The sequence below is a fragment of the Scyliorhinus canicula genome, chromosome 19 (assembly GCF_902713615.1).
Source record: "Scyliorhinus canicula chromosome 19, sScyCan1.1, whole genome shotgun sequence".
Lineage (NCBI taxonomy): Eukaryota > Metazoa > Chordata > Chondrichthyes > Carcharhiniformes > Scyliorhinidae > Scyliorhinus > Scyliorhinus canicula.
This window is the reverse complement of record NC_052164.1, coordinates 94,299,012-94,317,368: the sequence shown is the minus strand read 5'-3', so window position 1 is coordinate 94,317,368 and position 18,357 is coordinate 94,299,012. Positions and strand designations below refer to the sequence as shown.

Here is an 18,357-nt window from a genome sequence, read left to right as displayed (position 1 = left end):
AAAAACCGAAGCAACAAGGCTTTATTTTCTTGGTATACTAGTTCAAAGTCAGTAAGATAAAAGTTAACATCGGAAACATTTTGAGAATGGAAACATTTTCCACACATAAATAAAAAGCTATTGGAACCTGAACACAACCTAGCTACTATTGTAGGATACGGCTGTGTATGGTAGTAGAAACCATAACACTCAAAATCATCTTCGGTCATCTGGTATGTATTAGACACATTTTTACATCAAATATCAATTTGAGAGCTACAAAATCATCATACAACTTGCTCCCAGCCCTTTGCTCTCTGATAATTTTACACTCAGCTTCAACCCTTGAAATCATACAGCTCATTTGTTATTTCAGGTTATATGATGGTCCATTAGATGAACCATATCAAAATGCAGCAAAGTTACCCAGACTTCCCTCTCTTTTCTGAGGACTTGCAGCACCCTGTCAGATATCTTCAATGTCAAGAGCATCGTTGTGTCACAAATAAAAACTATTTAAAAATGAATTCAGTAAGTAATCCAGATACAATCTGGTTTGTTTCTGATGCCATTAATTATACCTGAAGGGGAGGAATGAAGACTTGCTTTTTATAGCTTGCCGCCTACCAATCACAACTCAAACAACACTGTTCACTTTCCACTTGGACACACACGTGATCAAATTTCAAAATCCATGTGTAAATATAGATAAGAAAGTTGAGCGTATTTCCCTAAAACTGCAAAGTCTAACGGTTAGTTTGCACATTCAGATTTTGTACCCTCTAAAGAGGTACAGGATTGTTTGTGCAATGTTAACAGGAGAGAAACTTATTCCAAATTTTGTCTTGGTCGGCAAATTGACATGGTGCAGCACTGGCCTATACAGAACCAAGTGAAACCCAGGTTCAATCCAAGCATTATTGAGTTACGGCTATCTTAACTCGAGTAACGCTAGAATTCTGGAATTGTTCCGAGTCTCTGGGCTAATAGAGGATGTGAAGAATACAGCCAAAGTATCCAGGGACCCCTGCTGGAAGCACATGGAGATGAACATCAGGTGAGAAAACAAATGGACATGGCTATGACATCACCAAAGGTGAAATGGCCCACCAGAGCTTTACAACATAAATAAAGCCATCAGGAGAGAATAGATAAATGGAGAAAAGTGTCATCACTTTTTAAAATCTTAACTTCTAAAAGCTTAGATAACCTTTCTACTGGGATATATATTTTGAAATAGAATATGTTCATGAAATGCAAAACATTATGGGCGGGATTTATCGACCAACCTGCCGTATGTTTTTCGACAATGGAGGCAGCCCGCCAGCGGGATTTTCTGGTTCCACCATTGTCAACGGGATTTCGCATTGGCTGCACCCCTCGTCAACGAGAAACCTGTGCGCCATCGGTGGGATGGGAATATCCCAACGGTGTGAACAGCTAGTAAATTCCACCATATATGTTTTATGGTCCTGTAACAATTGATCAGTTATTTTCTGTTACATTGAAAGGGCATAGAAATCAAGAAATTGGAAATTTGTACAAAACATTATCAGACTACAGTTAAGAACATCACGCATAATTTTTGGCACCCCATTATAAAAATCACAGGAAGCATACAGCATAGATTCCCCAGGATGGTAGCATGGGTGGTAAACTATTGTTACAGAGGCAGACTTGAAATATTGGTCCATTATCTGGAGCAGGGGAATCTGGAAGCAGATTAGATGGAGTTTTTTTTAAGTTTGAAGGGTTCTGATAAAGTAAACAGAGAAATATTGCATCCTTCAGTTGAGAAATCAGTGACGAAGGGTCATCAATTTCAAATCATTATGAAAAGGAGCAAGAAGAAATGTTAGAAAAAATGCTTTATGTAGAAACAGGCACTAGTGCATTTTAAATGAGAATTGGATAAATATTTTTCACAGAGGAACATACAAGACAACAAAGAGATAACAGGCATTGGAATTAGTTTTGGATTGCTTTAGCACAAAGCAGGCATTGGCATGTTTGGCTGTATGGTCAGTCCCCTTCTGTGCGCTCAGTGTCTATGATTTGATTAGTCCAACTTGGCTTCTGCTCTCTATTAAAAGTTTCAAGACCTCCACTCGTCCCAGGGCAGTTTGTTCAAACTAAATTATAAACGCTGACCAAAGAGTGCAATGAAGCAATTACTGACCGCAAATGTTAAAGATGTCAGCTCTCAACAAAGACCACCAGATGTGGAACTGCATCATGGACATCCTTTATTTTATCAATAAAGATTAAATACCTTCGTTAATAGTACAGTTAGTAATCACAATGCTTCCTTTTTTTAAATATCTGCGTTTTCTCTTTACTGGAAACATAGTTTAAAAATTAAGCACTTGCAGGGCGAATCAGAAATTTTCAAATTCCTGTATTAGTCCCAGGTACACTACATTTCACCATCTATTGCAAATTTCCAAGCAGCAATTGGAAGATCATCATCTGCATCACGCAGAAAGTGAACCTTAACCAAAGGGATACATGGAAAATCTTAATGAAGTAACCCACAAACCACCAGAGTTCAGTATAATCTAATTTTCAAATAGTCTGCTTGGTTTTGAATGCATCAAGGGGAAATATACTTTTTGAACTGTAAACAGCATATTTTTTGGTCTGTTCTTGGGACGTGAGCAATTCTTTCCTCGGTAGATCTTCTTTTTGAACTTTGTCCTTCTGTAATGGCGCTCCAAGAATGATATCAGGTAGAACCCAGCAAATATATCCAAGCCAGGATGACATATTTTTACAGTACAACCATAGCACTGGTGTCAAGAATTTCACTTCACTTTCATTCAGAGCCCGATCTCAGTGTCAAGAGACCAGCCCAACACTGAAAATAAGTGAAATGTTACTACATCTAGAAGAGTGAATCTCTCATTACGCTTCGCTTAGGAGTCAATTTGGCCTTCACACCCAATTTACACTGCAAGTTTAATACCAGTGTGAAGCAATTTCAGTTTTTTACTAAAGCTGTGAAGTATGACTACTGTAGAATCAGAGCCTGATGCTATATTTGTTAATGATACATTTACAAAAACTTGTTTTCCAGTGATGCAAAATCAATATGAAAATGGTTAAGTAAACAAAACAAAATGTTTTGCTTCAAGATAAACAAATGCAGTATTTATGAAAGTCTGCCATAACAGGCGTCTGATGACAGATTATACACATACACTTGAATTGTATCATCTCTCCCGCCTACACATGCACATTTTATTGCTTTAAAAACTAACAGCACAAGCCTGCTAAACAAAATTGGGCATTATTTAAAAGTGGAAACAATCTGTCAAACAACTGAGGCCTCACTTGGTCATTCTAAATAATTACTTTCCAAGTACTCTATTATTTTCAAAACACAAAAGTGGACAGAAAATGGTCAACACCTTCACATTAAGACACTGCATCATCCCCACAGTTAAACAGAAATAAAATAGCCTTGATCCCAAAATTCAAGTTGTGAAATTTAGCTCATGCCCAACAACCCACTTTTACTTTGACAGTCCCCTCACCCTCTAACTATTGTTATAGTTAGCATTGCATAATACACATGAAAAATAAACTTCAGTGGATCATTTACTGTGTCTTATAATGTTACTGCATTAGTGGAGATAGTAGCATGATGGTAATGTCACTCACTGAACTGATAATCCATAGGCTCAGGCTAATGCACTGGCGGTATGGATTCAAATCCCACCATGGTAGCTGGTGGAATTTGAATTCAATTAATAAAGCTGAAATATAAAGCTAGTCTCAATAGGATGATCACAAAACCATCATAAATTCTTGTTCACTAATGTTCTTTAGAGAAGGAAATTTGCCATTTTTACCTGGTCTGGCCCAATCCACAGAAATGTGGTTGACTCTTAAAAACCTTCTGAAATGAGCGAGCGAGCACATGGGAATCTAGGTTTGAGCAATAAATGCTGCCTTTCCAATGATGCCCATATCCCATGAAAGAATAAAAGATAAAAAATGTGTTTGTATTCTAAATTGCTTTTTCTCTATCTGCTCTTAATATGCAATAGAAAAATCTAACAGCATGCTAATGAAGTAACCAGTTGCTGTAAACCAAGCTCAGGACATCTGGTCCACGCAGGTAAATTAGAGGACTCCCATCCATATTGGACAAATCTCTAAAACTATCAACAAGACATGGGGCAAACTTCCAATGGCATATGTACACAAACATGATCAAAACTCTTGCTTGGAAAAGGATTTTGTTTGGCAGCTTGAAAATAACTTTCAATGTCAGCATCCAAGTTCATCTTCAAGTCTATGGCACCTGGTGAGTTAGATTGGAGAAGTTACTTATCAAGGGAAAGACCTTAGAAAGCAATGGCTCACGCGATTCTCCAAGGTTTGGCTAGCCTTTCCATAGTCACATTTCAGGCTACTGAAGGAGAAGATGGCAAACTTCAATTGGTCCCGCCTGTTTCCTACATTATAAGAGTGATAACATTTCAGAAGTACAAAACTGACTGTAAAGCAATCTGAGACGTTCTGAGGATGGGATAGGTACCATATAATTGCAACCTTTTAAGTGCTCTAACATCTACTCACCATATGAGCAAATGAAAAACAACAGACTGAAAAATACCTATTGGTCCACCCAGTCTGCCCCACACAAATATTAGATCTGTGCATCACGATACAATCATTAAAATGCCAACTAGGTGATCAAATGACAATCAACGGTGCCCATAAGACCAAAAAATCAACAACTCAATACCCCTAAAATAGATTCATGTTAAACAACAACCTGGTGATGGGTAGAATGGGGAATGACATGACATGTAATTAAGGGAAGGTGCAGAACAAACCAAGCCTGTTGCCATTATTTTGATCTCTTTATGCATATTTCCCCAGTAAGCAGGAAATATTCAATATCGCTACAAGGAATAAAGTGTAATCCTTACCGGAAGAGACCAGGAACTTTTATTCCAGTTGGAAAACCGATTGCAATATTTTGACATATTGTAATAATAAACTTCACTGTTACATATAAACCTCGATAATCTGATTTTCACGCAAGCCTTAATAAATCATAAAAGAGTTAACTCTGAATACTGAACTTTACAGGGGAGGTTGAACACAACTCAGTTATAGCACAAGCTGAAATTCTACACAATGTAAATTAGTCTATTTGCTTTTTTCACATTATCTCATGCAGCATGAAGACTACTTACACAGAACAAGGGGATTTCTTCCTACAACAGGTGATGCTTCTGAAGGAAGGCTAAAACACAGAAAAATGCTATGCAAGGCAGACAGAAAAGATAGATGCTGAATCAGAGGAATAAATATAATGGAAAAGTTGGGGTGGGTAAGAGTCAGTAAAACAGAATTTTTTTAAAAATTAGACTTTTAAAAGCATGATAGGGTTGAAATGGTAAAACAGAGGGATTAGAACTCTGGGGTTGGGGGGGGCATAGGCACAATAGTTGAAAGAACTATCAGCAGCAATGGAACAGAGAACTGTGATCTGGTGTTGGGGGAGTACAGGGTTCATGCAGGAAGATAATAATAATCTTTATTGTCACAAGTAGGCTTACGTTAACACTGCAATGAAGTTACTGTGAAAGGCCCCTAGTCGCCACATTCCGGCGACTACTCGGGTACACGGAGAGAGAATTCAGGATGTCCAGTTCACCTAACAGCATGTCTTTTGAGTCTTGTGGGAGGAAACGGGAGCACCAGGAGGAAACCCACATAGACACAGGGAGAACAAACTGACTCTGCAGACAGTGCCCCAAGCCAGGAATCGAACCTGGGACTCGAGACATGCGTGGCAGCCCAGACCTGAGCATGGCGGACCCAACAGGGTCGCAATGCCGGCCCACTCATCGACGCTGATGGAGTTTATCTCTTCAGAGCTCCGGAAAACAGAGAGACGATAAAAGGGAACCTCACAGTGGCTATGAAGTCAGCGATAGAAGCCGCGCTGTTCCCCCTTAAAGGAGCAATGGATAGAGCAGAGTGAAATCTGGAGGACTAAGAGACGATGGAGCAGGATCTGAAGAAAGTGACCACCAACCAGCACAAGAGGCTAGCCTCGCTCAAAACCGAGGTGGCAAGGTCGGTGACGGCCCAGAATGCGCTAAAGGGGAAGGGGGATGGCCAGGAAAACAGGTCCCAGCAACAGAACCTTTGAATCGTCGGGCTACCAGTGGGCATAGAGGGTAGGAACTCGACAGAATGTATTTCAAGGATGCTCAGAAAAATGGTTGGCTTTTAGTGTTCCACTAACCATTCCATATTTCATAAAGTGGCTTCTCCACTCCCCCAGAGGCACACCGGGCCAAAAGGCCGCTCCAACAAAAATCCAAGTTGCGGGAACCACAAGGGGCAATAATAGTGAAGCTCCACAAGTTCCAGGACAAGGAGCGGGTTCTGAGGTGGTGGGCGAGGAGCACATGGTCATGTAGATGGGAAGGACACACCATCCGCATATTGCAGGACATTGGAGCCACCTGGCCAAGCGCCCGGCAGAGTTTAATGGGGCCAAAACTGGACTGTTTAAAAGCAACGTGTGATTCGGCATGTTGTAGCTGGCAAGACTTTGGTTCATGTACAACGATATAGAACTTACCAGAGGAAGTAAACTTCGTACAAAAGAACGGACTTGGGATGAAACAGTGAGGGAAAACTAAGAACTATGTGGAATTACGCGGTCGGGTGGGGGGGGTTTCGGGAACTAAAAGATCGGTTTCCGGGGAGTCACCGCACTAGCAAGTTAGTGCACGGGAGTAGAAAGTGTGGGGGGGGGGGGGGGGGGGGGTGCCTCGTCTCCTGGGAGGGAGCGTTTGGCCGGGGGGGGGGGGGGGGGAGAGCAACAAGCCGGGGGGGGGGGGGGAAGAGTAGCAGGAACGGGGAAGGGGAGGGGGGGTCTGCAAGGACTGAGGGGACGTTGGGGGATAGGTGGAGGGGAAATACAAAGAAATTCTAGCCTGCAGGAGCACATGAGATAAGTTGGCAGACCCCGCATTGGGGTAGGCCGGGAAGGGGGGGGGGGGGGGGGGGGGGGGGGGGGTGAGAAACGCCATCAAAATAGTCGCCTGGAACAAAAGGGGACTTATCAGACCACTAAAAAGATCCAGAGTCTTCGTCCATCTCAAAAGCCTGAGGGTCGCCATAGTCTATCTTCAGGAGTTGCATTTAAGAGAGAACCATTGAATGAGGGTAAAGCTGGATGTGACAGACATATCAGACGTGCTTCGACACAAGGGTGAAGGGATGGCCATACTGTTCAACAAAGGGACAGCCTTTACAGTAACGAACGCTGTGACGGACCAAGGGGGAAAATATGGAATGGTTAGCGGAACACTAGAAGGAGTCCAGTGATACTTGTAAATATATACTCCCAAACTGGGACAACGCAGAGTTCATCAAAAAGACCATGGCAGAGATCACCGACCTCGACTCCCGCCAACTAATCATGGAGGGAGACTTCAAATGTATACCGGACCCAAAGGCAGTCAAGTCTGGCCCTAGATAGGGGGCTAAATCAGGAATGGCCAGCAAACTAACCATCTTCATGGAACAGGTGGGGGGAGGCCATGGAGGTTCAGCCACCCGAGGGTGAAGGAGTTCTCCTTCTTCTCCCATGTCCATGAAGCCTACTCCCGCATAGACTTCTTTGTAGTGGGTAAGTCGGTACTTCCAGGGATGGTTTGGATGGAATATTCTGCAATAGTAATCTTGGATCACGCACCGTACTACATGGATGCGAGGTTGGAGACGGATCGGGCCCTGTGCCCCTCATGGAGGCCAGACACGGCTCTCCTCGCCAACAAGGCACTCTGTGAAAAAATACCACGCCATCGATGGATATGTAACCTACAACCAAAATGGGATGATCTCACCCTCCACATTCTGGGAGGCACTGAACGGAGTGATAAGGGAGGAATAAAGTGAATAGGGCCCTCAGGGACAGGAAGGAAAAGACAGCCAGGCAACGGCTGATCGACTAAATATTGGAAGTGGATCGACTATACTCCACGGCAAATGGAATTTGACCTGCTCTCCATTGGGAAAGCAGATAACCAGCTCCGCCAGACACAGGGAAGTCCTTTATGAGCACGGGGACAAGGCCAGCCGCCCACTGACACACCAGCTTTATAATAATCTTTATTGTCACATCAACACTGTATGAAAAGCCCCTCGTCACCACATTCCGGCTCCTGTTCTGGTACACAGTGGGAGAATTCAGAATGTCCAAATTACCTGACAGCACGTCTTTCAGGACTTCCTCCGGTATGGGAGGAAACCGGAGCACCCGGAGGAAACCCAAGCAGAGAACATGCAGATCCCACACAGACAGTGACCCAAGCTGGTAATCGAATTTGGGACCCGAGAGCTGTGAAGCAACAGTGCTAACCACTGTGCTACCGTGCCACCCATAAAGATAACAAGCAGAGAATGGTGAAGAAACAGGCGGCCACAAAGGAGATAGCACAGATAAGGAACAGGAATGGTAGATTGCTTTCAGTGCCAGATGAGATCAACTTTCTACCAGGGACTTTACACGTCTGAGCCCCCGGAGAGGGACTTGAACATGAAACAGTTCCTGGACGGGCTGGTCATACCGGCGGTGAGGGAAGAAAGAGTTGGGGACTGCTTGGGTTTCCTCCGGGTGCTCTGGTGTCCTCCCAGACCGGAGGAAGTCCTGAAAGAAGTGCTGTTAGGTAATTTGGACATTCTGAATTCTCCCACTGTGTACCCGAACAGGATCCGGAATGTGGCAACTAGGGATTTTTCATAGATGGGGACTGGAAGCACCGATAAGACTGGAGGTCGGGCAGCACGGTGGCCTAGTGGTTAGCACAACCGCCTCACGGCGCTGAGGTCCCAGGTTCGATCCCGGCTCTAGGTCACTGTCCGTGTGGAGTTTGCAGATTCTCCCCGTGTCTGCGTGGGTTTCGCCCCCACAACCCAAAAATGTGCAGAGTAGGTGGATTGGCCACGCTAAATTGCCCCTTAATTAGAAAAAATAATTGGCTAATCTAAATTTATAAAAAAAAAAGACTGGAGGAGGTCATGGAGTGCATGAACTCCATGCAGTCAGGAAAGGTACGGGACCACATGGGCTCCCGGTGAACTGCTACAAGACGTCTGCGGCAGCACTGGCCCCGTACCTGCGGGTGATGTTCAACGACTCACTGTCAAGAGGTGGGGGGTGAGTGCAACTGCTTTAGTGCTCCCAAGGTGAGCGTGCGGACGACACCACCAGCTCTGGCTATTTCCAATTACACAGAGGAATGAGGCAGGGATGCCCTTCGTCCCCGCTGCTGTTTTCCCTGGCAATCGAGCCTCTGGCTATCGCTCTCAGATCAGTGAAGGAGTGGAGAGGCATCCAGAGGGGAGACAGAAAGCACAGCCTCACTCTAGGCAGATGGCCTGCTCCTCTACGTCTCAAACCCCCAACCAGCATGGGAAAGATACTGGAATTCCTGAGGGAATTTGGAGCTTTCTCGGGATACAAACTTAACCTGAGCAAGAGCAAAATCTTCCCGGTAAACTTACCGCAACTTACAATTGCTGGACTTCCTTTGCAAGGAAACCACAAAATTCCGCCAGCTACCCGGACACACCCTACTGTTCAGACTGTTAGCGGCGGATGAGTTAGGGGACGGTAAATGTGCTGACATGTATGGACGAATGTTAGAAGAGGTAAGGGCCCCATTGGACGAGACACGAGAAAGATGGGAGGAGAAACTGGGCATGGAGATAAGGGGAGGACTCTGGATCGAGGAACTACATAGGGTGAACGCGTCCTCCTCTTGCACAGGGCTGAACCTGACGCAGCTAAAGGTAGTGCACAAAGCGCACCTGACCAAGTCACGTATGAGTGGTTCTTCCTTTTTTTGTATAAATTTAGAGTACCCAATTTATTTTTTCCAATTAAGCAATTTAGCGTGGCCAATCCACCTACCCTGCACATCTTTGGGTTGTGGGGGTGAAACCTACGCAAACACTGGGAGAATGTGCAAACTCCACATGGACAATGACCCAGGGCTGGATTCGAACCTGGGACCTCATGCTGCCCTGAGTTACTTCTTCCAGAGTTGGATGTTAATTGCGAGCGATGCCAGGGAAGCTCAGCCAACCACTCTCATATATTCTGGTCCTTCCCCAAGCTTGTCAGGTCTGAACCACCTTTTTCAAGGCCATGTCCAAGGTCGTAGGGGTGAGGGTGGAGCCATGCCCTTTAGTGGTGGTCTTCTGGGGTGCTGGAACAGCCAGAGTTCTTCGTGAGGAGAGGGGCTAACACTCTGGCCTTCGCCCCCCCGATTGCCCGGCGGAGGCTCCTGCTTGGGGCATAGCCTCAAAATAAGGAGAAGTAGATTTAGGACTGAGTTTAGGAGGAACTTCTTCACCCAAAGGGTTGTGAATCTATGGAATTCCTTGCCCAGTGAAGCAGTTGAGGCTCCTTCATTAAATATTTTTAAGATAAAGATAGATAGTTTTTTGAAGAATAAAGGGATTAAGGGTTATGGTGTTCGGGCCAGAAAGTGGAGCTGAGTCCACAAAAAATCAGCCATTGATCTCATTGAATGGCTGAGCAGGCTCGAGGGGCCATATGGCCTACTCCTGCTCCTAGTTCTTATGGTCTTGGATGGAGGTCAGCAGCGCCACCAAGGCAGTCTGACAAAGCAAAATTTCTGAAATTGGAAAACATAAAATTTGCCATCAGGGGGTTGGAGGAAGGCTTCCACTACACAGAGACAATTCACCACCCTCTTGGGGGGGGGTACAGTGTCAGAGTATGTGGGTGATGAGAATCTTTCAGTAAAAATATGTTTTTTAAAGCATTATTACAATTGCGCAGCTCTTCACTGAGGCTCTCCCTGCCTGATTTGACATTCCATAATTAAAGCTGCAAAAATAAATCTTTTTATTAAGCGTTTCCATCACTAAGGAGGCTTCAGGTCAATCCACATCCAAAGACCTGATCTAAAAACTCTGTCTACATTTCAACAGCTGTGACAAATTCCACCACAGCAGCTGATAAAATCCACAACATACTAAAACAACTGACATTTTTTTTGGGGGGGGGGGGGGGGGGGACAATTAACACTATTTTCTAATGTTAACAGATTCTTTAGAAGATTCCAGGATCCACATCTGCATCTTTGCCAAAAATGAATCAGTTCTTCCTTGGGCCAGACCCGAGAAGCACACCAGGTTTTGTTGAAATAGGTCAGTTTATTTATCTAGAAACAATATAGCACAAAAATTAATGAGTGAAAACATTAATTCCGACAAGAAGTAGTACTGTTTGGGGCTGAATAGCCACCCAGACTGCCACACCTTCAAACTTAAGTAAAATGGTAGTGAGGTTGACGAAGTCAAGACCTGAAACATGTAGGTACTGGTCAAAGCTGAAAAGAACAGCTTCAGATTTGCCAGCTCTGAAACTGGAGGCAATTTCAGCTGAACAAGGTCTTAATATTGGCCAGGCAGTTGAAATGTGCAGCAAGAATCTCAGGGTCACTGAAGGTGGCACAGAGATTTAGAACATAGAACAGTACAGCACAATACATGCCCTTCGGCCCTCGATGTTGTGCCGGCCACTTATCCTAATCTAAGATCAACTTAACCTACATCCCTTCAATTTACTGCTGTCCATGTTCCTGTCCAAGAGTTGCTTAAATGTACCTAATGACTCTGACTCCACCACTTCTGCTGGCAATGCATTCCACACACCCACCACGCTCTGTGTAAAGAACCTACCTCTGACATCTCCCCTGATACCTTCCTCCAATCACTTAAAAATTATGTCCCCTCATGACAGCCATTTCCACCCTGGGAAAAAGTCTCTGGCTATCTACTCTATCCGTGCCTCTCATCACCTTGTACACCTCTAATGAAGTCACCTTTCTTCCTTCTTCGCTCCAGTGATAAAGCCCTATCTCCCTCAACCTTTCTTCAAAAGACATGCCCTCCAGTTCAGGCAGCATCCTGGTAAATCTCCTCTGTTCCCTCTCCAAAGCATCCAAATCCTTCCCATAATGAGGCGATCAGAACTGGACACAATATTCCAAGTGTGGTCTAACCACGGTTTTATAAAGCTGCAGCAAAACCTTGCGGCTCTTAAACTCAATCTCCCTCTTCATGAAAGCCAACACACCATACGCCTTCTTAACAACCCTATCAAACCTGGGTGCCAACTTTGAGGTATCTATGTAAGTGGACCCCAAAATTCCTCCACACTTCCAAGAAACCTGCCTTTTACCCTGTATTCAGGATTCAAATTTAACCTTCCAAAATGAATCATTTCACATTTATCTAGGTTGAACACCATCTGCCACTTCTCAGCCCAGCTCTGCATCCTGTCAATGTCCTGTTGTAACCTGCAACAGCCCTCGACACTATCTACAACTCCACCAACCTTCGTGTCATTGGTAAACTTACTAACCCACCCTTCCACTTCCTCATCCAAGTCATTTCTAAAAATCACAAAGAGCAGAGGTCCCAGAATAGATCCATGCGGGAAACCACTGGTCATGACCGCTAGGCGGAATACTTTCTATCCACTACCATTCGCTGTCTTCTTTCGGCCAGCCAATTCTGTATCCAGATAGCCAAACTTCCCTGCATCCCATGCCTCCTGACTTTCTGAATGAGCCTACCATGGGGAACCTTATCAAATGCCTTACTAAAATCCATATACACCACATTCACTGCCCGACCATCAATGTGTCTCGTCACATTCTCAAAGAATTCAACAAGGCTTGTGAGGCTTGACCAAACTATGTTTAAAATTTAACGCCATATTCATGTGCTAGAATTAGTTGAAAGGAATTAGTTCACACGTGGCATTTTTTTTGTATTCACATATGAGAAGGATCATGAGATATAATAGGGTAGCACTTCGACGAGCAATTACAATAAATAATCACAGAGGAGTTCAGATTTCATAAATCCAGAACATAAACTTCAAGCTTTTTAAAAAACTGTGACACTCTCACATATAATTTTTGTTACGCTAATGTCGTATGATGCATTGATCATGGGTTCTGGGCTGATGTTCAGCTGTATTCTCTTCCCGTACCATACACTACCCAATTCCTTTCTCTGTCTGGGCCTGCTGCTGTATCAATTCCTACTGCTGCCTCTTTGTCCTTCTAGCTTTCCCTGCATAATAAAAAATCTTTAAAACTCACACGCACATGCTCTACCTGTGTGCACAATTGCAGAGTCAGTGATGTAAGAGTCAGACCAGTAATGATGCAGGAGCAGCAATTGTTTCCCTAGAAACACACAGGCAAGCAGGCTGGCTCCAGGTGATAGGCATTTCTGACAAAAGGGCTTACAAAATTAACACTGATTCTGATTATGGACAAGTCGCAAAAGTACTAAGTTTTGGATTGATGAGTGCTGATTGTTGCCTTTACTGCAATAACTGAAACCTATAAAATTACAGCACAACCTGCTTTTGCTAGTATTGGTCCAGACCCCAGTCAATCAAACAGAGCAACATTTGATTAACACTGCCCAATAATGCTGGAAACTGACCCTCTCAAAAGTGGCATAATTACTCTTGCCTTTGAACTTGTTAGAAAGTGGCGTCAGACTACTGATGGTCAAATGGATTATTTCAAAGCAAAAATGCAGTACTTAATTTATTATTGGATAATAAGCTTGCTCAAACCAACCAATTTTTTTACGTTTATATTTTTTATGCTATCACTGAAGGACTGTGTTTACATAATGTTCTCATGACAACATTGCAAAATTAACTCCACAGTAGAAAAACACGAGATTACTCCTCAGAATTAACTTTTTTAAATCATTTGATAATTCAATATTCAGCACAAAATACATTTTGAATTAGTAGCTGACTGCATTACTTTTTTCAGTGTCACATTAGTATGGAAATTTCTATGTCTTAATTGAACATATAAATATAATTTCTGTAAATTTCTCCGACTACTTATCAACTGGTCAGAAAGAGTTGTGGCATCTCCAGCCTTTATTATACTTCAGAATTCACAATATCCCAGTACTGATAAATCCCGCTGTGATTAATATAGGTCTTACTTAAGGGAATAATTGGAGAGTTAAATAATTCTGGTACTTAGACCAAAAGGTTTGAAGTTTTTTTACTTCACATAAAAATATCAATTACTTGGAGGTCAATTTGGAAGTGCAGTAACAAATGCAGCCCAATCCAAATTAGGGATGAGTTACACATCTGCTGACCTCATACCGGTTTTTAATAGTTCTGACTCATTAAATGCACCCCACTAAGACCCTTCTGGTCAGGCAAAAACCAGCAAATCTCAAAGTCAACATTTCACCACCATTTCCTCATACAAGCACGGCAATGTTTTGGTGGCTTTCTTCCTACTTCCGTGAAACCAAAATAAAATCCTTTCTTGGCAATGCCACAAAATGGAATGTTCCATCTCAGGGGTAGGGGGAAAAAACTAACATGGGTCTTTATCCTACATCAGGAAAGTACATTCCGAGTAAGCCAGTCACAGAGTAACTTGGACAGCAGCTGTGAACAAGCTGTGATTTGGACCACCTCTCTTCACTTCCCACTTCAAAAAAAACAGGAAAATGACAATGGGCCTCACTGTGGGGTATATAACAAGAAGGAAAAATACGAGGGGGAAAAAGGTGCAATTGTTTCCGAACATTATATATATTGGAATTCCCTCAGGACTTTCATCATGTAATGTCACTTCTGCACCAAAATGAAAACAATATAAGATTATGTAATAATTTCACTATTTTAACAACATTGATAAGATTCTCCCACACCAGAACAGGATGACTCACTCTGGGTCACTCTTGTTCATATCCTAATGACCAAATACAAAGCACCAATGGCAGAAGCCTAAGAACAAGTCATGTGCCTGCTTTATCAGTCACAAAGTGATATACATCTCAGGAAGGGGAAAGGCCAAACTGGTTTGGGGGGTGGGAAAGAGAGAAACGATATTAGTGCATTTTTGTCAGAGAATAGTTGTATTCAAAAAACTCCCATGTTATAATAATGAAAAACATACATACGCCACAAAACGTTAGGGTAGAACCCAAAATTGATACATTTCCACTAAACTCTGAAATTATAGGATGGAAATCATACAACAATAGTAAAAGGAAAATTTAAGCCCATTAAGCCACATCTCTACATCACAATCACAACACTATTGTCACTCAATTAAGCAACACTCAGTAATAATAAAGTTTCTCCTTTGTTACTCTGTTAACCAACTTTATTCTTTCAATTAACAGGCTAAAATTGACATGACATCTAATGCAACTTCAGAGAAGAAAGAAGGTTTCAAACTGTTTCAAAAAGCAATTCCCTATTTTAAATACTGGCATATTTCAGGTTGTACTCAACTGGTTACAAATTCCACCGCAAGCAATAAACATGGTGCACGGCAGCATTGTGAATTAATCCGCTTCTGCAAAGCAGTGCAGAGATTTTCATGCGGAAATCTCTAAGATTACTCAAGTGTAAATCTATAGATGTGTGAGGACCACGCATTAAACAATAGGTGTCCAGACGTATTCCTAGCACATGAATACAGGTGTTGGTGGTCAGTACACAGTTATCTTCAGGATGTAATACTATGTCTAGAAAACATCTTTCTAACTACTGTGTATACATCAATGCAGTAACTACATTCTATTACCATGGGACAGCAGCCTTTTTAATGGGTACTTACTTCAAAAATAGTTGACTAAGATTAACCTTTTAAGAAAGGCATTAACAAATCAGTATCCTGGCCAAATGCCAAATATTAAACATTTAAATTGTTACTGTAAAGCAAGACACCCCTTAGTGTGTTGCACTAAGTCATTTAGAATATCCGATTAACACCAACAATTATGATCAATAACATTATCTCACACAAGTGCAATTTTAACAATGGCTCGTATCTCAAGGCTACAATCCCAATTTCAAACCAAAATTGATTTAGAAAATAAAACAATTCTGCTTCTATTTTTTTGTTCAATATATAAAGAGAAAATTACTGCAACGTACAAATAAAAGTACTGATTACTCTAACAGATAAAAAGCTGCTCCCAATTCTGGATTAGTCAAAAACACAATAAAAAAATACACTTCACTGAAAAAACAGTTGACTACACTAAGAAAATGCAATATTCAACCATTTCAATGGTAGTATTAACTATTTTACCAACTCTGCTACGGTGTGTACCTGTCACTGCATAAAATTTGAACAGCTACAGAACGCAAACTAGACTTCATTCTCTTCAATCTTTACTTTAAAAAATACTAATGTACATCAGCTGGCAGATGTTTAGACACCCCCGCTTTTTATGAAATCTGACTCTTGTTTCTCCATTAAATATTCCTAGCAGATCAAAAAAAGTTCCATTTTACTAAACAACCCACATTTAATGAGTAATTTTTGCCCCATACAATGAGCCATTACAAGAAATCTACTCGTTAATAGTAATTGCGCTCAGCACACTAGAAACAGGTAAATGCCCAACTTACTCCCGATGAAGCTTTTAAAGTACTACAATTATAACTGTAATTAAGACATTTGAGATCAATTTTTAAATTGGAAATTATTGCCGATCTGTACAAGCAGCGACGATCAGCGTGCCCAAGTGTGGTTTGACATAAGCTGCAATGAGGGTGACGGGGTTTTGGTGAGTGTTTCCATTTCGTCCAGCCACAGGGACTGAAACTAACGAAGGACGTTTGAATGGAGCCACCCACAGGCCAGTTACCTCGCTTCAAATCGTTTGGGGCTAGGGTCCGGCCGCACTGGCCGTTAAACAGTCCGGGAAACTTCTTCCAAAACTTACTGGGAAGACAAGGCACTTTGACAAGGGGACAGGAACAGGGTGGGGGTGGGGGCTGGTGTACAAAGGGACAGGCCGAAATGACAGCTCCGGCCTGGCCTGATACCCTCCGGTTGGACAATGTTTTTGATATAGATAGATAGATAGATAGATAGATAGATAGATAGATAGATAGATAGATAGATAGATAGATAGATAGATAGATAGATAGGACCCGAATGTAATCTTTTTAACAAAATAAAACCTCTTTTGACTGAACCGAAAGAGGGGCAAAATAAAGAGAGGGGGGATTCTATCCGTTACTTTAAAAGACAGAGAGGAGGGGGGAAGAGTGAGGTGAAGGGGGGGGTTAATTTAAACAGGACAGATTTCCCCCTCACTTGGTGCCGCTGACAGCTGTCAAACACAGGCGGGGACCCGTCCAGGGTACTTTTCTCTCCCCCCCCCCCCCCCCCCTCTCAAAAAACCCCAACCCCTTTTTTTCAGTGAGATCCATTGAAAAGAGGGGGCGATTCCCCAGCAACTGGGGGGGGGGGGGGGGGCAGAGAGCAGCTTCTTTCTCCCCTCAGACCCCGCTGATGAGGAGGAAAGGGGGTGGGGGGACCGTGAGGGGAGGTGATGATGGAAGTTGGGAGGAGATCATTCCTCCAGGCGGTTGAGAGGCAGGTTATCGGCTGTTATAGCGGAGGCTGTGTAAAATAGAGAGAGAGGAGAGAAGGGGGGCTGTCGGTTTGGTGCTGCTGGTGGCAGAAAGAAAAGCATTGGGATACGTTACTTTGGCCTTGGTAACCATGTGGGTGGCCAGCTTGACCACGGCGAAGTTGCCCTTGCCGATGGTCCTCTCGATCTCGTAGTAGCCGATCCTGGCCGGCGCGGTTTTGTGCGGCGGCTGAGGAAGGTTCCCGTTCCTCACGGCACCGCTGGACGCCATCTTGTCGAAAACAGCAGCCGAGAGCGGGGGCGAGCCGCGCGTGCCCCGTGCGTGCGCGCGCGCGTTTGTTCACAACCCCCCCACAGACACACCGCGCGAGGAGGAGAGAGGGGGCGGGGCGAGATGCGAGGCGACGCCGCGCGTCCTGCGCGCCCGCTCCCGTCCTGTGCCGCGTCGCGCGTACGTGCGCGCTCACCCTCCTCCTCCTCCCCTCCTGACGCCCGCGGCGGTGACGGTGATGGAAGAGCCCGGGAGCGCTGACGTCAATGCAAATGAGCTCCAAGTGGCCTGAAGCTTGTATTTCCTTTTTGCATCTGTCAGTCACCGGGCACCTCATCCACCCAGTCATTGCACATACTCCATTTACCATGCAAATGCACAATTGTCGCAGGGGCTGCAGTTAGCAGAAAGTTTGCAATTGTTGCCTTTATTTTAAATTGTCATTTTCATTTAACCTCTCCCTCTCAACAACCCCCCCCCCCCCCCCCCCCCAACACTCAGCCACCAACTCACATCTTTAAGAAAGAAGATTTCAAAATAACTCAGCATATCAGTCAGCCAGCGAAGGTTTAAAAAGTTGATGTTACAGGCAAACTCCCCTCCCACACCAGTCTTCT

The 18,357-nt window shown here is 43.6% G+C and overlaps 1 protein-coding gene across 4 annotated transcripts in view; it reads right to left on the bottom strand.

Moving 5' to 3' along the window:
• Positions 1-17,778, bottom strand: part of sik3 (SIK family kinase 3) — a 308,820-nt gene extending 291,042 nt beyond the window's left edge. For 2 of the 4 annotated variants that reach the window (XM_038779335.1, XM_038779336.1), the window contains exon 1: positions 17,585-17,776. In XM_038779335.1, the coding sequence (XP_038635263.1) occupies positions 17,585-17,740 (156 nt within the window). In that variant the 5' untranslated portion in view covers positions 17,741-17,776. Of the gene's footprint in view, positions 1-17,584 lie in introns of all 4 variants that reach the window. The other 2 variants (XM_038779338.1, XM_038779337.1) reach the window with 2 other exon arrangements.
• Between the last annotated feature and the right edge of the window lie 579 nt (positions 17,779-18,357).